Source organism: Equus quagga, chromosome 22, assembly GCF_021613505.1.
Source record: "Equus quagga isolate Etosha38 chromosome 22, UCLA_HA_Equagga_1.0, whole genome shotgun sequence".
Taxonomy (NCBI): Eukaryota; Metazoa; Chordata; class Mammalia; order Perissodactyla; family Equidae; genus Equus; species Equus quagga.
The window spans coordinates 4,594,286-4,616,492 of NC_060288.1; the positions used below are offsets into that span (position 1 = coordinate 4,594,286).

The 22,207-nt window shown below is 35.5% G+C and overlaps 1 protein-coding gene across 1 annotated transcript in view; it reads left to right on the forward strand.

Annotated features, from left to right (window-relative positions):
- Positions 1–22,207, forward strand: part of ADAM32 (ADAM metallopeptidase domain 32) — a 213,656-nt gene that overhangs the window by 49,304 nt on the left and 142,145 nt on the right. Inside the window, exons 7-8 of the mRNA XM_046648808.1 lie at positions 12,841–12,854; positions 15,389–15,470. Coding sequence (XP_046504764.1) covers positions 12,841–12,854; positions 15,389–15,470 — 96 coding nt within the window. The remainder of the gene's footprint in view (positions 1–12,840; positions 12,855–15,388; positions 15,471–22,207) is intronic.

Here is a 22,207-nt window from a genome sequence, read left to right on the forward strand (position 1 = left end):
CCTGAAGATTTCTTTTTTAAAAAGTTTTAAACTATATATCCAATTTCCAGAATAGTTATAGGGTTGTTCTAATAATCTATTTCATTATGGTGGTTTGTGTTTTTTGAGAAGTTGATTTATTTCATCTAAGTTGTCAGATTTATGTGTGTAGATTTGTTTATTGTATTCCCTTATTACATTTTCAATATTTGTATAATCTTTAGTGATAGCCTTTATTTCATTCATTTTTGTTTTCTTCGTTTTTTTGTCAGCATTGCTACAGGTTTGTCTATTTTATTGATTTCTTCAAAGAACCAGCTAGTTATTTCATTTATTTTCTGTATTCATTTTCATCTCTGATCATTATTATCTCTTTCATTAGTTTTGTTTGGGTTAATGTTCCTTTCTTTTTTATAGGTTCTTTAGATTTGAGTTTAGATTATTGATTTGAAACTTTTCCTTTTTTTAATGTAAGCATGTAGTACTATAAATTTTCCTCTCAGAACTGCTTTAGGTTTCTTCCACAAATTTTTAGATGTTATTTTTTAATTTTTATTCTGTGCAATGTATTTTTAAAAAGTTTCCTTGAGACTTCTTTGACCCATGGTTTATTTCGAAGTATGTTGATTTTTCCCCAAATGTTTCGGGATTTCCCCATTATCTTTTTCTTATTGATTTATTGTTTGATTTCATTGTGGTCAAGAATACATTTTATATAATTTAAATTCTCTTACATTTGTTGGGTTTTTCTATGGCCCAGGATATGGTCTACCTTTGTGTATGTTTGATGGGCACTTGAAAAGTTGGTGGAATTGGGTTGGAATGTTTTATAAATATTGATTAGATCCCATTGGTTGATGGGGTCATTCAGTTTTTCTATATCCTTGTTGATTCCTGTCTTGTTGTTCTATCAGTTGTTGAGATAGGCATGTAGAAGTCTCCAATTGTAATTGTGAGTGTATGTATTTCTCTTTGTTTTATTAGTTTTTCGTTTGCAAAATTTGAAGCTTTCTTGTTTGGTACATGCTCGTTTCAGATTGCTATGTCTTTTTAGTGGATTGACCATTTTTATCATTATATAATGTCCCTCTCTGCTCTAATAATTGTTTTCTTCTGATGTCTACATTATAATGATATTAATATAGCCTCTCCTGCTTTCTTTTAATTAAAGTTTTCATGATATATCTTTTTAACCTACCTATATCATATTTGAAGTGCGTTTCTTGTAGACAGTGTATAGTTGGGTCCTGGTTTTTAACCCACTTTGCCAATCTCTCCTTTAATTGGTGTATTTATATTATTTAAATTTAAAGTTATTTTTGATATGTTGGGCTTAACACTGCCATTTAATTTTTTGTTTTCTGTTTTTTCTATTTGTTTCTTTGTTTTCTTTTTTTCTTGACTTTCTGTTGGTTACTTGAACATTTTTTAGAATTCCATTTTGATTTATCTATTGTTATTTGAGTGTATCTCTTCATATAACTTTTTAAGTGGTTGCCATAGCTATTACATTACATATGCATAACCTATCACAGTCAAAATAGTGTCAAAATTTTACCAATTCAACAATATCGGGAATAAGAGAATCTATAGACATGAAAAATTCAGTAAGGGAATATAATGAACAATCTTATGCCAATAAATTTGGCTACTTAATTGAAATAAAAAACTTCCTTAAAAGACACAAACTACTCTCATGAAGAAGAAATAGCTGACCCTTTTTAGCTCTACATCTAAAGAAGAAATTGAATTTTCAGTTAAAAAATCTTCCAATAAAGTAAGAACAATTCCAGATCTAGGCTCCACTTGTTTTACTAAACATTAAAAAAAAAAAAATACCATGTCTACATAAACTCTTCCAGAAAATTGAAAAGGAGGAAACACTTCCTAATTAGTTTTATGAAGCCTGAATTACCTTGATACCAAAACTAGACAAAGATATTAGGAGAAAATAAAACTAAAGACCAATTTCCTTCATGATTATAGATGTAAAATTGTAAACAAAATTTTAGCAAATAAAATCCAACAATATCTAAAAAAGATAATATATTTTGACCATATGTGGTTTACCCCAGAAATACGAGGTTAACATTCAAAACTCAGTTAATGAAATTCATCCTATTAACACGCCAAAAAAGACAAGCTATATGATTATCTGAAAACACACAGAAAAAGCATTTGACAAAACCCAACACCCAGTTCATGATAAAAACGTTCAACAAACCAGCAACAGAATGGAACTTCATTCTTCTGATAAAGGGCGTGTATTAATAACCTACTATGAATAACATAATTAATCTTGAAAGACTTAATATTATGCCTCTAGGGTTGGAAAAAGGCAAGGGTGTTTGCTCTTGCCACAGGTAATCAGCATCACACTAGAGATCCTAGACTGTTCAATAAGCAGGAAAATAAAGTAAAAGGCATATGAATTAGAAAGTAATACATACAGTATTTCCTGTTTATAGATGATGTGATTGTCTACTTAGAAAATCTCAGAGTCCACAAAAATGCTACCAGAATGCATGAGTTTAGCAAGTTTGCATGTTTCAAAATCAATGTATAAAAATCAGTATGATTTTTATATCCTAGCAATAAAACGTTTGAAACTGAAGCAAAATGAACCATTTACAACAGCATTAATGTTAAGGGCACAAACTTGCAGCGAGTAGTAAATAAGACCTAAAGATCTAATGCACAGTATAGTGAATATAGAAAACAGTTACATTATAAACTTCCAACTTGCTAAGAGCCTAGAACTTAATTATTCCAATCACTAAAAAAAAATTATGTAACATGATAGAGATGCTAATTATTGCTATAATGGCAATCATACTGCAATATATTTGTTGTTAGTGCTGTCAAGTTGTTTCTGACTCCTAGGACCCTATGTACAGCTGAGCGGAACCCTGCTCAGTCTTTCTGCACCATCCTCTCACCTTCCAGCACTATAGCAGACAATACTCCACTGCTATTCACACGGTTTTCATGGCCAAGTGTTTCAGACGTAAGTGGCCGGGTCTTTCTTCCTAATTTGTCTTAGTCTGTAAGCTCTGCTGAAATATGTCCACCGTGGATGACCCTGTTTGTATTTGAAATACTGGTGGCATAGCTTTTAGCATCACAGCAACGTGCGGCTTCCACAGCGTGACAAACAACAGATGGGTAGCATAGGTCCCTGACCTGGAAATGAACCCAGGCCGTGATGGTGATATCACCAAATCTTAACCACTAGACCACAAGGACTGGCTATTATGTATATAAATGTATCAAATTAACATGTTGTACACCTTAAATTTATACAATGTTATGTGTCAAGTATATTTCAATAATAAATACAATTAAGAAGTAAATGAAAGTTTTTTCATTTTGTGTTCAAATAAATAGCACTGAAGATGTGAAATACTTAGCTACAAAGTTGACATAGTATGAGAAAGACCTAAATACTGAATACTATAAAACACTGAGAAAAAAATAAAAGAAAACCTAAATAAGTGGAGAGATATATACCATGTTCATTGATTGGAAATCTTAATATTGTTAAGTTGTCAGTTCTCCCTAAACTGATGTATAGATTCCATGCAGTTTCAATCAATATTCTAGCAAGATATTTTGTAGCAATCAAGAAGTTGATTCTAACACTTATGTGGAAGGGCAAAAACTTAGAATAACCAAAGCAGTTTCCAAAAAGAAGAACACATTTGGAGAACTTACACTACTTTATTTAAATAATTTTTGTAAAGCTACAGTAATCAAGGCAGTGTATTATTCACAAGAGGATAGACCAAAAGCTGACTCACACATATAGCATCAAATGACTTTTGACAAAAGTGCAAAAGCAATTAAATGGAGAAATTATTGTCTTTTCAAGGATTGGTGCTGAATAGTTAGTTATTCATATGCAAAAAATGGCTTCTGTCTGTACCTCATAGCATATACAATACGTAACTCAAAATGAATGATAGATGTAACTGAGTAAAGCTTAAAACTTCTAGTACAAGACATACTGGAGGGATCTTTGTAACCTTTGGTCAGGCAAAGATATTTTTGGGTACAACACCAAAAGTATGATTCATAAAATAAAAAATTGATAAGTTGATAATAAATTTATCAAATTTCTATTCTTTGAAATATACTGCCATGAAAATGAAAAGACAAATTGCAGCCAAATACTTATAAAAATATTTTGAAATCACATATCTGATAATGGACATAAACCTGAATGCTTAAAGAACAGTTAAAACTCAATAATAAAAAAAAAACCCAATAAAAGTGGACAAAGTATTTGAAGTTACTTCACCAAAGAAGTATATGGACAGCAAATCAATACATGAAAAGATGCTCAACATCATTACTCATTAGGAAACTGTAAATTAAATCACAATAAGAAACCATTGCACTCTTATTATAATGGCTAAATCAGACCAAAACAAAACAAAACAAAACAAAACAAAAACCAGACAATGCCACCAGCTGGAGATTATGCAGAACAACGAACTTTTCTCCATCAGTGGTGGGAATGCAAAATGGTACAGTTCCTTTGGAAAACAATTGGGCGTTTTCTTTTTCTTTTTCTTTCTTTCTTTTTCTTTTTTATTCTTTTATTATTGTGGAACAGTGGTTGGTAACATTATATAAATTTCAGGTGTACATCATTATACATTTTGATTTCTGTGTAGGTTGCACCATGTTTACCACCCAAAGACAATTACAGTCCATCACCACACACATATGACTAATCACCCATTTGGCCCTGCCCCTTCCCCCTTCCCCTCTGGTAACCACCAATTCAATCTCTGTTTCTGTGTGTGTGTCATTGTTTTTATCTTCTACTTATGAGTGAGATCATACGGTATTTGACTTTCTCCCTCTGACTTATTTCACTCAGCATAATACCCTCAAGGTCTATCCATGTTGTCACAAATGGCTGGATTTCCTCCTTTCTTATGGCTGAGTAGTATTCCATTGCCACATCTTCTTTATCCATTCGTCCCTTGATGGGCATCTAGGTTGCTGCCAAGTCTTGACTATTGTGAATAATGCTGTGATGAACATAGGGGTGCATGTATCTTTATGCATTTGTGTTTTCAAGTTCTTTGGATAAAGGGAATAGCTGGATCATATGGTAGATCTGTTTTTAATTTTTTGAGGAAGCTCCATACTGTTTTCCATAGTGGCTGCAACAGTTTGCACTCCCACCAGCAGTGTATGAGAGTTCCCTTCTCTTCACATCCTCTCCAACACTTACTGTTTCATGTCTTGTTAAAGATAGCCATTCTGATGGGAATGAGGTGATATCTCATGGTAGTTTTTGTTTTTTTTAAGATTGGCACCTGAGTTAACAACTGTTGCCAATCTTTTCTTTTTCTTTTTCTTCCCAAACCCCCCCGTACATATTTCATATTTTTATATTTTGGTTGTATATTTTAGTTGTGGGTCCTTCTAGTTGTGGCATATGGGATGCCACCTTAGTGTGGCCTGATGAGTGGTGCTATGTCCACACCCAGGATCCGAACCACTGAAACCCCAGGCTGCTGAAGCAGAGTGCATGAACTTAACCACTTGGCCATGGGGCCAGCCCCTTGTAGTTTTGACTTGCATTTCCCTGATAATTAGTGATGTTGAATATCTTTTCATGTGCCTGTTGGCCATCTATATATCTTCTTTGGAGAAATGTTTGTTCAGATGTTTTGCCCACTTTTTAATTGGATTGTTAGTTTCTTTATTGTTGAGATATTGAATTCTTTATATATTTTGGTTAACGCCTAGTCAGATATATGATTTGCAAATATCTTCTCCCAATTGTTAGGTTGTCTTTTCATTTTGTTGATGGTTTCCTTTGCTGTGCAGAAGCTTTCTAGTTTGATGTAGTCACATTTATTTTCTCTATTGTTTCCCTTGCCCGATCAGGCATGGTACTTGTAAATATGCTGCTAAGACTGATGTGGAAGAGCATACTGCCTATGTTTTCTTCTCGAAGTTTAATGGTTTCAGGTCTTACATCCAAGTCTTTAATCCAGTTTGAGTTAATTTTTGCGTATGGCGTAAGACAGTGGCCTATTTTCCTTCTTTTGCATGTGGCTGTCTGGTTTTCTCAACAACATTTATTGAAAAGACTTTCCTTTCTCCACTATGTGTTCTTGGCTCCCTTGTTGAAAATTAGCTGTCCATAGATGTGTGGGTTTATTTCTGGGCTCTTGATTCTGTTCCATTGATCTGTGTGTCTGTTTTTGTTCCAGTCTCATGCTGGTTTTGTTACTGTGGCATTGTAGTATATTTTGAAAACAGGAAGTGTGATACCTCCAGCTTTGTTCTTCTTTCTCAGGATTTCTTTAGCTATTCTGGTTCTTTTGTTGTTCCACATAGATTTTAGGATTTTTTGTACTATTTCTGTGAAAAATGTCATCATAACTTTGATAGAGTTTACATTGAATCCACATATTGCTGTAGGAAGTATGGACATTTTAACTATGTTAATTCTTCCAAACCAGGAGCACAGTATCTTTCCATTTTTTTGTGTCTTCAGTTTCTTTCAACAATGTTTTATAGTTTTCAATGTATGGATCTTTCACTTATTTGGTTAAGTTTATTCTTAGATATTTTATTCTTTTTGTTGCAATTGTAAATGGGATTGTATTCTTAATTTCTCTTTCTACTACTTAGTTGTTAGTGTATAGAAACGCAGCTGATTTTTGTATGTTGATAATGTGGCCTGCAACTTTACCATATTCATTATTTCTAGAAGTTTTTTGTTGGATTCTTTAGGGTTTTCTATGTTGAAAATCATGTCACCTGCAAATAGTGACAGTTTCACTTCTACCTTTCCAATTTGGATACTTTTATTTCTTTTTCTTGCTTGATTGCTCTGGCCAGGACTTGCAATACAATGTTAAATAAGGTTGGTGAAAGTGGACCTCCTTGTCTGGTTACTGTTGTTAGAGGGATAGCTTTCAATTTTTCTCCAATGAGAATGATATTAGCTGTGGATTTGTCATATACAGCCTTTATTATGTTGAAGTGCTTTCCTTCTATACCCATTTTATTCTGAATTTCAATCATAAATGGATGCTGTATCTTGTCAAATGCTTTCTCTGTACCTATTGTGATGATCGTGTGATTTTATTCTTTATTTTGTTAATGTGGTGTATCATGTTGATAGATTTGCAGATGTTGAATCATCCCTGCATCCCTGGTATAAATCCCACTTGATCATGATGTATGATGTTTTTAATGTATTGTTGTATTCAATTTGCTAGTATTTTGTTGAGGATGTTTGCTTTGATGTTTATCAGTGATATTGGCCTGTGATTTTCTTTTCGTATGTTGTCCTCATCTGGCTTTGGTATCAGGGTAATGTTGGCTTTGTAGCGTGACTTAGAAAGCTTCCCCTCCTCTTCAATTTTTTGGAAGAGCTTGAGAAGGATAAGTATTAAGTCTTCTTTGTTTGGTAGAATTCACCAGGGAAGTTGTCTGGTACTGGACTTTTTATTATTGGGGAGCTTTTCGATTACTGTTTCAATCTCCTTACGTGTGATTAGTCTATTCAAATTCTCTGTTTCTTGTTGATTCAGTTTTGGAAGGTTGTCTGATTTTAAGAATTTATCCATCTCTTCTAGATTATCCAATTTGTTGACGTATAGCTTTTTGTGGTATTCTCTTATAATCTTTTGTATTTCTGAGCTATCTGTTGTTATTTCTTCTCTTTCATTTCTGATCTTATTTATTTCAGCCTTCTCTCTTTTTTCTTGGTGAGTCTAGATCAATGTTTGTCAATTTTCTTTCTTTTCAAAGAATCAGCTCTTGCTTCCATTGATTTTTTTAAATTGTTTTTTAGTCTTGATTTCATTTATTTCTGCTCTGATTTTTGTGATTTCCTTCTACTGATTTGGGGGTTTGTTTTGTTCTTCTTTTTCCATTTACTTTAGGTGCACTGTTAGAATGTTTAGATTTTTCTTGTTTGTTGAGTTAGGCCTGTATTGCTATAAACTTCCCTCTTAGAACTGCTTTTCCTGTGTCCCATTGATTTTGGCATGTCGTATTTTCATTTTCATTTGTCTCTAGGTATTTTTTTCTCTTTTGATTTCTTCATTGACGCAGTAGTTCTTCAGTAGCCTTCTCCTTCATCTCCGCATATTTGTAGCTTTTCCAATTTTCTTCTTGTAGTTTCCTAGTTTCATAGCTGTGGTCATAAAATATGCTTGGTACTAATTCAGTCTTCTAAAATTTGTTGAGACTTGTTTTGTTGCCTAAATTGTGATCAATCCTGGAGTATGTTCCGTGTGCATTTGAAAAGGATGTGCGTTCTGTAGTTTTGGGATGGAATGTTCTATATATCTCTTCTATGTCCATCTGGTCTAATGTGTCATTTAAGGCCAATGTTTCCTTATTGATTTTCTGTTTGGATGATCTATCCATTGGTATAGGTGGAATGTTAAAGTACTCTATTATTATTGTGTTAGTATTTCTCCTTTTATGTCTTTTAATAATTGCTTTATATATCTAGCTGTTCATATGCTGTGTCAGTTGATATTTACAAGTGTTATATTTTCTTTTTGGATTGTTCCCTTTATCATTATTTAGTGCACTTCTTTGTCTCTTGTTACAGTTTTTGTTTTAAAGTCTGTTTTGTCTGGTATGAGTATTGCTAGCCCAGCATTGCCATTTGCATGGAGTATCTTCTTCCATCCATTCACTTTCAGTCTGTGAGTGTCTTTAGGTCTGAAATGTGTGTCTTGTATACTATGTATATTTGGGGCTTGTTTTTTTTATCTAGTCAGCCATGCTATGCCTTGTGATTGGAGTGTGTAGTCCATTGTCATTTAAAGTAGCTATTGATACATATGTACTTACTGCCATTTTGTTACTTATTTTCTGGGTGTTTTATTAGTTCTCTGTTTCTTTCTTCTTCTCTCGCTCTCTTCCCTTGTTGTCTGATGGCATTCTTTAGTATCATGTTTGGGTTCCTTTCTTGTAATTATCTGTGCATTTGTTATAGGTTTCTGGTTTATGAGTACCATGAGGTTCATATATAATAATCTAGATATATAGAAGTCCATATAGAGTCGATGGTCTCTTTAGTTTGACCTCTTTCTAAGATGCTTTATTGTTTTACTTCTCTCTTCCCACATTTTATGTTTTTGATATCATATCTAACCTCTTATATTGTGTTTGTGTATCCATTACCCTGTTATCATTGAAATAGGTAATTTTGGTACTTTTATCTTTCAACCTTCATATTATCTTCAAGGTGGTTTTTCTGCTACCTTCACTGTACTTTTGTCTTTACCGGTGATTACATTACCTCTTTTTTTGTTGATAATTTTCTTATTCCTATTTGTGGTCTTCTCTTTCCTACTTAAATAAGCCCCTTTAGCATTTCTTGTAAAACTAGTTCCTTGGTAAACTACTTTATAAACTACTTTGAGTTGTGCTTGTCTGGGAATCTCTTAATCTTTTCTTCCATTCTGATTGATAACCTTGCTGGGTAGAGTTTTCTTGGCTGTGGGTTGTTTCCTTTCAGCACTTTAAATATATCATGCCACTCCTAGCCTGTAAGGTTTCTGCTGAGAAGTCAGCTGATGGCCTTAGGGGATTTCCTTTGTATCTCACTTGTTCTCTTTCTTTTGAGGCTTTTAGGATTCTCTATCTTCAATTTTGGACATTTTAGTTATAATGTGTCTTGGCGTGGGCCTCTTTGGGTTTATCTTGCTTCGTGCTTTCTGTGCTTCCTGTACTTGGATGTCTGTTTCCTTCCTAAGGTTAGAAAAGTTTTCAGGTATTATTTCTTCAAATAGATTCTCTGCCCCTTTGTGTCTCTCTTCTCCTTCTGGAACCTATAATATGAATGTTAGTGTCTTGATGTTGTCCCAGAGTTGCCTTAGACTGTTCTCATTCTTTTTAATTCTTTTTTCTTTCTTTGTTGACCTTGGGTGATTCGCTCTAGTCTTTCATCCAGCTTGCTGATCCATTCTTCTGCATCATCTACTTTGCTATTGATTCCCTCTAGTGAATTTTTCATTTCCAGTATTGTATTCTCCATTTCTGATTTGTTCTCTCTCTTTTTTTTGTTTTTGCTTCTTTTTCTTCTTTTGAGGAAGACTAGCCCTGAGCTAACTACTGCCAATCCTCCTATTTTTTCTGAGGAAGCCTGGCCCTGAGCTAACATCCATGCCCATCTTCCTCTATTTTATATGTGGGACGCCTACCACAGCATGGCATGCTGAGCAGTGCCATGTCCGCACCTGGGATCCAAACCGGTGAACCCTGGGCCACCAAGAAGTGGAACGTGTGCACTCAACTGCTGTACCACCAGGCTGGCCCTGATTTGTTCTTTTTTATGTTTTCCAGTTCTTTGTTGACATTCTCACTGTGTTCATCCATTCTCCTCCCAATATCAATGAGCATCTTTATGACTGTTTTACTTGAACTCTCTGTCAGGTAGATTATTTCTGTTTCACTTAGTTCTTTTTCTGGGGTTTTGTCCTGTTCCCTTGCTTGGAATGTATTGCTTTGCCTCCTCCTTTTCCTCTTTCTCTCTGCTTATAGCTATGTATTAGGTGTGTGAGCTATGTCTCCTGATCTTGAAAAAGTGGCCTTATGAAGGACACACTTTTTGAGGCCTAGCAATATGCTTACCTCTTGTCACCACTTCCAAATGTTCCAGGAGTGGCCCCTATATGGGCTACATGTGTCCTGTTTTGGCAGTGTTGCTCTTGCTGCAGGTGCCCAGGGAGTCTTGGCTGTCCCCCTGACCAGCTGGTTGTAGTGCTTAGCTGCATGTGGCTGCTATGGATCCTTCAGTTTATCAGGTTTGGGGAGCCCCAGCAAAGTTGGCTAAGGTCTAATAGCATGTTCCTGTTGGAGTTTTCTGTTAATTGTGTAGGTCCCCAGTGTGGCTGGTTTCTAGGCTGCCTGAGGCATTGCTGTTGGCTGGGGCCAGTCCCTAGGGCTGGCTGCCTGCTCTGGCTGAGCTGGATTAAGTCAGTGCTCTAGTGGGTGGGTCAGACCCTGGGATAACATGCCAGGGGATGAACTCCAATGATGTCTGCCAGCATCTGTGTCAGCGCACATGTATTACATCACAATAATGGCTGCCACCAATGTCTCAGTCCCTGGAGAGGTCTCACCTCTCACCGAGATGCACCCAGAGCCTATCAGTAGAGTCTTTTTTCACCAAAGGACTGTGCACCTTTCTTTCTGGTGAGTTTATGTTGCCTTCTGAAATAGGTGAATTTTTGCATGGGCCCTTTAAGAGCTGGCTTGTTTTCCACTTATGTCTGATAGTTTTTCTAGGGGCATTCCCCACTGTAGTTCATAGCCAGAAAATCCTGATATTATGAGATGCCTCTCTGTCATGCTAGTCCAAAGGATGCTTATAACAGCAACACTCCCCTGCTCAGGCCCCCCACTCCTCCAGGGAAAGCTGTGTACTGGCCGTCCCTGAAGCTTTGCAGCTCAAGAAGGTGGGATTTTCTCTCCAGACCTGAATTTCTCCTTCTTCTGCCTCAGTCAGGACTGTCCCTTGTTGTGGGGATTCTTTTTATCCAGTTTTCAGTTCTCTCTCAGGGGTAATTGTTCTAAAAATTGTTGTCACCTGGTTGTGTCTGTGGCATGAGGTGAGTTTAGAGTCTGCCTATGCTGCCATCTTGATATATTACATGCATTTTTAAGCACTTTTCTAAATGTATTACAGAATGGCTATCACATCCATTCCCTGAAATAACAGTGTTCTCAACATAGCAAGCAGTTAACACTAATGTAACCATCTTTACAGAAAATTCTTCCTTTCACACTCCCACCTCCATCCTTTGCTTCTTGGTCCATGGACTCAAACCATTTTTATTAGTAACTTGTGTATTTTTTTATTGGTCTTTGTGCAAATATAATTTAAATTCATGTATGTTACATTTTTTAGACATAATGCTATTGCACACATGATAGACTACAGTATAGTGTAAACATAATTTTTATACTCACTGAGAAACAAAAAATATCTTGTGACTTGCTTTATTGTGGTATCCAGTTTGTTGCGGTGGTCTGGAACTGAATCTGCAATATCTCTGAGGTATGCCTGTATTTATTTTATATCCTACTGCCTTATGAAATTTATTGTTTTTAATAGTTCTTAAGTTTATTACCTTGGTTTTTCATGCATACGGTCATAACATCTATAAGTACAAGTAGTTTTATCTCTTTTTCCATAATTTTGTATTTTCAGTTTCTTTCTCTAATCTTACTGCTTTGACTAATTTAATACAATGTTAAATAGTGGTAATAATGGTAACATGGGTCATGTCTATTTTCTTCTTTACTTTAGTGGGAATATTACCTTGTTCAGTAGTATGCTTTTTAGCTTTTTGGGCTAAAATGTATGTTTGTGTGTGTGTGTGTGCATGTGCACATGTGTGCCCATATCTTTGTGTATGTATAATATTAAGGCAGTAGCCATAGATCCATGTTATACAAACAGTTTGAAAAATGATCTTTCAGCTTTTGTAGGGATGATATAAGATATTCTCCTTAACTCTCTTAAAACAAATAATTATATTAATATATTTCCCAACCTTGAACTATCCTCACATTCCTAGAAGAAACATCACTTTGGTGTGATGTATTTTTTTAATAGAACATTGATCTTTGATTGCATTAATAAGTGAGATTGCTGAAAGAAAATTTATCCCATTAGAAATGGAGAAATTAGGGTACAATCAGCATTCTTGAACTTCAGTAATACTCCTTGGTATCTTGGTATTATTTTACTGCAGCAACATATTTTGCATATCTACAATGAGGAAGGTCCTAGAATAGGTACTATGAAAATAGAATAATTAATTATAATTTTCTATGTTCTCTGTATTCCAGAAGCTTATAATCTGGTATGAGTAAGTCATACAGTAGGTACTATGAGCATTGCAAGGTTAAGGTTTTTTTTTTTAACATTTTACAGCAAATGTTTATTGAGATAGTATAGTATAGTGATTTGGAATTTAAGCTCTGGAGGCCAACTGCCTGCCTTTAACTTAGCTCTGTCACCTAGGGCAAATGCCACCTCTGCCTCAATTCCCTCACCTTTATTTTCCTTACTTTTATTTTTTACAGTGTATATTGAATTAAAATTGTCAAATAAAGATTGTATATATTTAAAGTTTACAATGTGGTGTTTTAATGTATGTATACATTGTGAAATGATTACCATAATTGAGCTAATTAACATATCTATCACCTTACATAGTTACCATCTTTTTGTGTGTGTGGTGACAACACTTAAGATCTATTCTCTTACTAAATTTCAAATTTGCAATATAGTATTATTAACTATAGTCACCATGCTCTACATTACATCTCCAGGACTTTACTCATCCTACATAACTGAAACTTTGTACCCTTTGAGCAACATCTTCCTATTTCCTCCATCCCTAACCCCTGGCAACCACCATTCTTCTCTCTGTTTTCATGAGTTGGACTATTTTAGATTTCACTTAGGTGAGATCATACAGTATTTGTCTTTATGTCTGGTTTATTTCACTTAACATAATCTCCTCCAAGTTTAATCTGTGTTGCAAATGGCAGAATTTCCTTCCTTTTTAAGGCTGAATAATACTGCATTGTATATATACATCACATTTTTTTCTATCCATTCATCTGTCAGTGGACACTTAAGTGGGCCTCTTGTGCAGAATCCCACATGGCTGGAGGCATTGACTATGCTCTCATCTTCCCCTGAGAAATCATGGCTCAGGGTGTCTCTCTTAGCACTCAGCTGTACTGCCTTGGGGTAAAGTGAAACTGTTATTACCTCCTTCATTGTGTCTGTTCTTGGATTTTTCCTCCAATGAGATGCTGGGACTTCTCCTCTGGACTCTTGGACTCCCAGAAAGTACTCTTATCCGTGGGTAGTTGTCAAAATCATTTCTGTGGGGAGATGAGGGCTGAAAACACCCCTTCTACTACCTTGCTGATGTTACTCCACAGATGAATGTTAGTGCATTATCTCTACTTGTTTATAGCTTACAGGAGAAAAAAGAATGTGAGAGCAAGAGAGAGAGAGAGACCGAGAGAGACAGGGAGAGAGAGATTGACTCAAAGTCATGTCTAACGAAAAGCCAAAATTAAACAAGTACTAATTAAATTAAAAGTGGGAATGCAGAGTTTAGGCATGTTTAAATTCAGAGAAGGGATATGGAAGGCGTTCCAGGTTATGGAAACAATGTGCTTAGAGACATGAGACTAAATAATTTTGAGTTCTTTTCAAAGAATATGGAATTCATAGTTAGAACTAGAGCTGGAACTTTAGATGAGGGAAAGGATACATGAAACATGGAAGAAGTGAAAGGGTAGATCTTGAGAACTGATTTGATGTGGAGACTGGGTGGGCAGTATTAAGTAAAAAATAACTATTACTGAGTCCAGCTTATTAGGAATATGCCTAGAGTTTTAGGGAAAGTCTTATCTATTGGGAGAAGTCTCTTGGATGAAGAAAGAGTGTAAACAATACTTAGGCATTGAATTAGAAAGCCAGAGTTGGGTGTCGAGAGCAAATACTTGGAAACAAGTGCTGGAAGGGTTAGGTATAAACGATACCAGAGAGTTAGAGTAAAGGCAGCAGAGAGGACACAGTGCAATTGTGAACTGAAGTGCTATTGAGACCAAAGGAGCATTTTGAATTGAGAATTGAATACCAAGCTTCTTTACACACATTCTGGAATGTTTGTTTTGGTGGGGGCTCTAAGATGGCAGAGTATGTTCAGAGTGTCTATACCTTAGTGATTGAGAGTATGGCTCTGGATTCAGATTGCCCAAGTTCAAAATCTTCAGTAACACTTATTAATCATGCTACCTTGAGAAAGTTATTTATAGTTTCCATCTGATGTTTGATTTGTTCAATGAGGATAAAAATAACATCGTTTTCACTGGCTTGATTTGAGGATTAAATGCAATAATTTGTGTTTGTCTCTGAGAACAGTGCTCTTATTATATAACAATTTATTTGGGCCCTTGCTCAAAATAATAATGTTAAGTTGTAGAACAATAAAGTCATTCCTATGAGAAACTGGTGAGCTTTTTTACATGAGAAGAAAATTTTTAATCCATGCATTAAAACTTTTTCATTGCCACTCAACATAATGCTTTTGATCAAAATATTTGGTCAAAGTCTTTGGCAATCCTAACCAAATGTGATGAGAACAGTAAAACCATCAAAAACTTGGATCTGTGGGGTGTGTTTTAGAAATCCCGAGTGCTTAGTCTCGTTTAATGAAGAATATCTTCCAAAATCCAAACAATTAAGGACATATGGAAAGATCATACCTCAATTTGCTTTAGACTAGGATTTTATGAACTACAGATAAATTATTTCTCTCCTTTGAATTGTTTGTCAAAATTAATTATAAATGTATACCTATTTATTTAGCTATAAAGATTATCCAGATTATGTGGGAGCAACGTTTCCTGGAAAGATGTGCATTACCCATTATTCTGCAGGAATTGCTTTGGTATGTTAATTATGTAATCTTTTTATTTAAAATATTTGTACATTTAAGAATTATCCAGGGCCAGCCCTGGTTGCCAAGTGATTAAGTTTGGTGTGTTCTGCTTTGGTGGCCTGGGCTTGGTTCTTGGGCACAGAGCTACACCACTTGTCTGTCAGTGGCCATGCTGTGGTAGTGGCTCACATACAACAAGAGGAAGATTGGCAGGAGATGTTAGCTCAGGGTGAATCTTCCTCAGTAAAAGAAAAAAATAAAAGTTAAAATTATCCAACATCATAGCATATATTTTATACAGTTTACTTTTATATTTACATTTATAGATTGCGTGTATTTTCCATGATTAAAAATTTGAACTGTGTAGAAGGAAGAGTATTCTGTAGAATAAGTGTCTTGTTGCAATTAGTTGAAAGTTGAAGTGGAATAAAAATATCATAAATGCACAGGTATTCCTAAGTATATAGAATAGTGCATCATGAAAACTTACATCTAAAGAAATTTCTATACCCTAAATTGATTTTTGCTTGTAGACATAAAATTGGAGAAATAGTCTTACAGATAAAATAGTTTCAAAATCAAAACAACAAAAAGTATGGTAAAAATCCTTTAAAATGTTTCAAACTTCTGAATGACAGTATTTAAAAGAAACCTTTCAGTCTATTTTAAACATTTTTAGTATTTTAAAATATTTTATGTATATAAAAATAAATTGTTGGTACAATTAGATGCATCATTGAAATTTGAAGTAATTCATTGAGACATTTTCCTACCCTATTCATTCTTTTTAAAAATAAGTTTAAGTCCTGTACATTTTTTTAATTACAAAATAATTTACATTATTCTTGTGCATTTTTTAAAGTATATATAAGAACATATAAGAAAATTCATATAATCTAGCTTATTCCCATTCAGGAAGCTATAACCACTATTAACATTTTGATTGATATACATCTTCTACTTTGTGTTTTTTTCTGTGACTGTGGCTCCCTCTCTATATTTTTGCAAAGATGGGATTTTGCATCATATATTTTTATTTGATACTCTTTTATTTAGTTTTATTGTAGAATTTATGCATTCACATGGTGCAGTTGTCTTAATTATAGATATAGAAAGCAAAAATTTATAGTAACACTTTTTCTTTTATTCCCTTTGTGTAGTTCGGATTAAGAATTTACAATTGCTGTTTAAATTCTTGTGGTAGCTAAATTTATTTATGTAAAATATATACACTCTTACCCCTATTTTGATTTATAAACTTTAGACGATATTGGTAATACTATCTTAGACATATTTAGCTCACTCTATTTGTTACATATGTATTCTTATATTTATTTTAATATTTATGTTATTAAATATGTTATTATATCATTGCATATTATATGTTTACATATAATTATACATATAGATATTATATCATATATACATGATATGTATAATAATATATAGTATATTACCATTTTAACAATACTTATATTTTATTATTTAAATAGTATCTATTTACCTTAGGCAATGTCCATTGATTACTTGCTATGAAAAAGGAGAGATAGAAAATGGTTGTATACTTCTCATATCCATTGTGACAATTTCTAAAATTTATAATTTATTTTATAGATCTTTTTTACATTGTCTACAGATTGATTTAAAAATTAAATCAATAAATGGTATTTTATGGTGTTATGAATATGCTTTTGCTTTCTCTCCCCATATGATTGATAATTTGGCTTGGTATAAAATCCTAGTTCTAATATCTTTCTACCTCAGCGTTTTGCAGATTGATGTATTGTGCTTTTGTCAAGTCATTATGAAGTGAAAGGATGGCAAGGAAATTGGGAAGTTTTTAAGAGAATTTGAACTGGTTAAGGAAGGAGAGAAGTCACTAAGGAAGTCAGGAACAGTGAAAATGTAGGAACCGTGGTTTGGATATGCTGGTGGGTACATGGATTGTTGGAGTTGGGTCCTAGATGAGTGATCAGGAAAGAAAGTAGGTGGTCAGGATGTGGGATGCACTTTACAGAGATGATGGAGGAGTTGCACTTATTGATACAGGTCTGTTGACAAGGAGTAGGGTGGGAACTATAGGAATGTGTGACTGAGGCAGAGTGTAGCATAGAATCATTGGAGGAGATGAATTCAAAGCTTTTATACTTATACTTTTACAAAACTTTTATATTTCTTTGTTTAAAAACTCATACTTTTGCAACAATTGAACATATCTCTAAACAAGAGTTGTTTCTTATGCTTTAGACATAATGTAAATCATATCATACTGTCATTCTGCAATTTGAATTTTTTTGTTTCCACTTGTAATTTTGAGATTTATCCATCCTGATACATGAAATTTTAGTTTTTTAAAGACATTTTTTAAAGATAAATTTTAGATTCACAGCAAAATAGATAGGAAAGCATGGACATATCCCATATACCCTCTGCTCCCACACACGCATAGCCTCCCTTACTATTAACATCTCATCACATAATGGTACATTTGTTACAAATGATGAACTTGCAGTGACACATTCTAATTACCCTAAGTCCATAGTTTACATTAGAGTTTACTCTTGGTGTTGTACATTCTATGACTTCTGACAAATATATAATGACATATATCTAACATTTTAGAGTTAGCTCTATCATACAGAGTAGTTTCACTGTTCTCAAAATCCTTTGTGTCTAGTTAATTTTTTGCACTGGTGTGTCATGTTTCATTATATGAATATGCTGCACTGTGTCCTTTACACTTTTCTTGGGCATTTTGGTTGTTTCTATTTTTGCCATTACAAACAATATTTCATAAATATCTCTATACATACCTCTTCCAGTTTCTATTTGATCCTTTTTTTTAAAACAAACCTCAGGTTTCAGATATGCATACTCCTGCTCATATAGAAGTCTTCATTTCCTAGCTTTTTTGTATCTAGTTTTTTCTAAGTTTCATCCAGTGAGATGTAAGCAGAAACAATATTTGGAACTTCCATGAAGCTTCTTTAAAGGCATGGTACCCATTCTTCTTTGTGGCCTTTCTCCAATCTGCTATTTAAAATGCCATGTGAAGACAAGGTCATTACGCAGGCATAATGGAGTAGGAAGCTGGAAAGAGTCCAGATCCCTAAAGATCAAGAAGCTACTTTTATGTGAGAGAGAAATAAACTTCTTCTTCTTAGTTATTGTTATTTTGAGTTTTCTGTCTCATGCAGCTACATATAATCCTTGCCAATTCAGGAGTGTTTCTTCTAAACAGCATATAACTAGAACTACTTTTCCCTATTCAATATAAAAATGTGTTTTAATTTCAGTTTAAATCATGCGCATTCTTGTGATTATTGATATTTTTAGAATTAACAGTATCACCTTATTTTCCATTTTTCCTGTTTGTTTCTTTGCCTCCACTTATATGCCAACAGTCTAATATTACCAAAGGAAATTATAAATATACTTCAGGCAGAAGGAAGTGATCCCAGATGGGAGATCTGAGGTTCAGAAAGAATGAAGAGTAATGAAAGTAATAATTGTTTGAACATGGCCTGTATAAATCAATAATAATGGTGTGTGATGAAATTAAAATAGAGACAAGATTAAATTAAAACAAGTAACAATAATGGGTCATAGGCTGATACCACCATCTACAGCTGTGGCTGGAAAGCATGTGCCAATTCAGGGACCACATTTCTCAGACCTTGTTATGTTTAGATCAAGCCATGTAATATGAATGGGAGTAATGAATGTCACTTCTTGGTTAGAGCAGTTAAAACTGTGTGAGCCTTTCTGCTGGTAAGCTTAATAGAAAGGCTGTAAATAAGGACAGGAGCACAAAATGTAAGTATTTCAACACGAGCATGTGGAAGGCTACCCACTACCCAGGAGTATCTGCACTGGGCTCTATGTGTGTGTATTAAACAACTAAGATTTTAGATGCTTATTTATAGCAGCATCTAACATTACCTTAAATTGTACATATAATAATATATAGGTTGAAGGAGTGTAAATGGAGATAAAATGTCTTTTTTTAAGAAGTATTGTCCCAGAAGAAAATAAAAGATGTTGATTAACTTTAGGCTTTGGTAAGTATGTATGTTGTAATTTACCAGGTAATCACTAAAAATATAAACAGAAAAATGGAATTAGAGGAGCTATTAAATTATTAGAGGACAAGTAAAGATAGAAAAAGAAATATAAACTGCCTGGAACAAATAGAAAAAGTTAAAGCCAAAAATGTCAGAAATACATTAATTGACTACATTATCCACTTAAAGGACAAAGGTGATCATACTGCCTGGAAAAATAATCCAAATATAAGCTGAGATATATGGAAATATATTTCAAATAAGAAAACTGAAGATTGAAAGTAAAACTATGTATCATGCAAATACTAATTAAAAGAAAGGTGGTATAGCTAAAGTAGGTTATAAGAAAAAGCATTAGTGGATAGAAGTAGAATATTAGTTCATAATGATAGCAAGTTCAATTCACCAGGAAAATATAGCAATTAAAAATTATAGGAGACAGATCTCACCAAGATGGCGGCATAAGCAGACTGAGAACTCGTCTCCTCCCACAAACACAACCAGGTTACAACTACTTTTGGAAAAATTACCGTGGGGGGGGATTAAAACTGGATAAAAAGAACCCCCACAAGAGACAGTCCTGACTAAGGCAGAAGAGGCAGATATTCCTACTGTAGAGGAAAAACCTACCTTTGGGAGTAGCGGAGCCAGGCAGGAGCCACCCTAAGGTATGCAACCCTCCCTGGAGGAGTGAGGTCCAGAGCAGGGGCCTATACTGCATCCTTCAGACTCAGCCCAACTGAGACTGGGTCTTATTGTTTGCCTTTGCTGGCTGTTAACTGCAGTGAGGATACCCCCAGATAGCTATTGGCCAAAGGCTGAAAAGACTCAGGTGTTAAAGGGCCCACACACAAACTCACTCATTGCAGCAACCTAAAATCAGCAGAGAGAAGGCAGACAGTCCTTTGGTGAAACGAGACTCACCTAGTGGGCTCTGGGGGCATCTTGGTGAGAGGAGGGACCTCTCCAGAGATTGAGACATTGGTTGGGGCCATTGTTCTGAGCTGGCGCAGGTGTGCTGACAGGGACCCTGGTGGGTACCATTGAGGTTCATCCCTTCACCTATTTAATCCCGTTCAGCCAGGGCAGGCAACCAGTCCTAGGGACAAGCCCCACCTAACAGCAAGCCCTCAGGCTTCTTTTCAGCCTGCATTGACTGGGTGCCTTGATCCTCTACAGGCAGGCAAGGGTGTCTGCCTTTGTGGGGCAGGGCCTGTGCGAGGACCAGGTGAACTGTAGCAGGGGAATTGGTGGGGAGGTTGGGGCCTCTGCCATGTGGCATTGGGGTAAGCTCCAGGGAGTTAAGAAGTGTGCACAGACCAGGACTGTGTTGACGGTGTGTGTCTTCCTGTAGGGGGTGAGGCTTATCAGTGTCAGAAGACCTCTGCTTCACAAATAGCCATAAAAAGGATCAGTCACACCTTCCAAAGCCTGAAACAATTGAGTGCTCCAGTGCCTAGGGCCAGCCCCAATCAGCTGCACTCCTAAGAAAACTGACAACAGCCTTGTTGGCCTGAGGGCTATAGCAATTGTAAGCCCCTGAGCCTAGCAAACAGTTACAGTGGGTACCAACCCACTTAAGAGGAAAACTGCAATAGGAGTGTGCTGATAGACTTTGTAGCCAATGGTGCTGAGGCTCCCCAAACCAGATTTACAAACGGCTGGCCAGGGAAGGAAAGACTAGACTCCCTGGATACCTGCAGTGGGAGCAACCCTGCCACAGCAGAAGGACACAAGTATCCCACACAGGGGTCACTCCTGGATCTTCTGGACTGGTGACAAGAGGGAAGCACACTGCTGGGCCTCATAAGGCATCTCATACATAAGGCTACTTCTCCAAGATCAGGAGACATAGCTGACTGAGTAATACATAGAAATAAGCACAGAGAGGTGCTTGCCTGGTGTGCAGTGGTTAAGTTTGCACATTCCGCTTGTCAGCGGCCCAGGGTTTGCGAGTTCAGATCCCTGGTGCAGACATGGCACTGCTTGGCACACCATGCTGTGGTAGGCATCCCACATATAAAGTAGAGGAAGATGGGCATGGATGTTAGCTCAGAGCCAGGCTTCCTCAGCAAAAAAAGGAGGACTGGCAGTAGTTAGCTCAGGGCTAATCTTCCTCAAAAAAAAAAATAAAAGAAAGAAGTACAGAGAAAGAGGCATAATGAGGACAGAAAAGAATGCTTTCCAAACAAGGGAACAGGGAAAAAAAAAACAGAAAAAGGACTAAATGAACCAGAAACAAGTGACCTACTCAACAAAGAGCTCAAACAAAATATCATGAGGATGCTCACAGATATTAGAAGACTGGATGAACACAGTGAGCACATCAGCAAAGAACTGGAAGATGTTAAAAAAAAATCAGAAATGAAGAATACTGGAAATGAGAAATTCACTACAGGGACTCAATGGCAGAGTAGAGGAAGCAGAACAACAGATGAGTGAGCTAGATGAAAGACTAGAGGAAATCACCCAAGCAGAACAGAAAAAATAAAAAACAATTAGAATGAGCAGTCTAAGGAAAATCTGGGGCAATGTCAAGTGTGCTAACATTCGGATTATAGGTGTTCCAGAAGGAGAAGAGAGAGACAAAGGGGCAGGAAATTTATTTGAAGAAATAATAGATGAAAATTTTCCTAATCTGAGGAAGGAAACAGACACCCAAGTTCAGGAAACACACAGAGC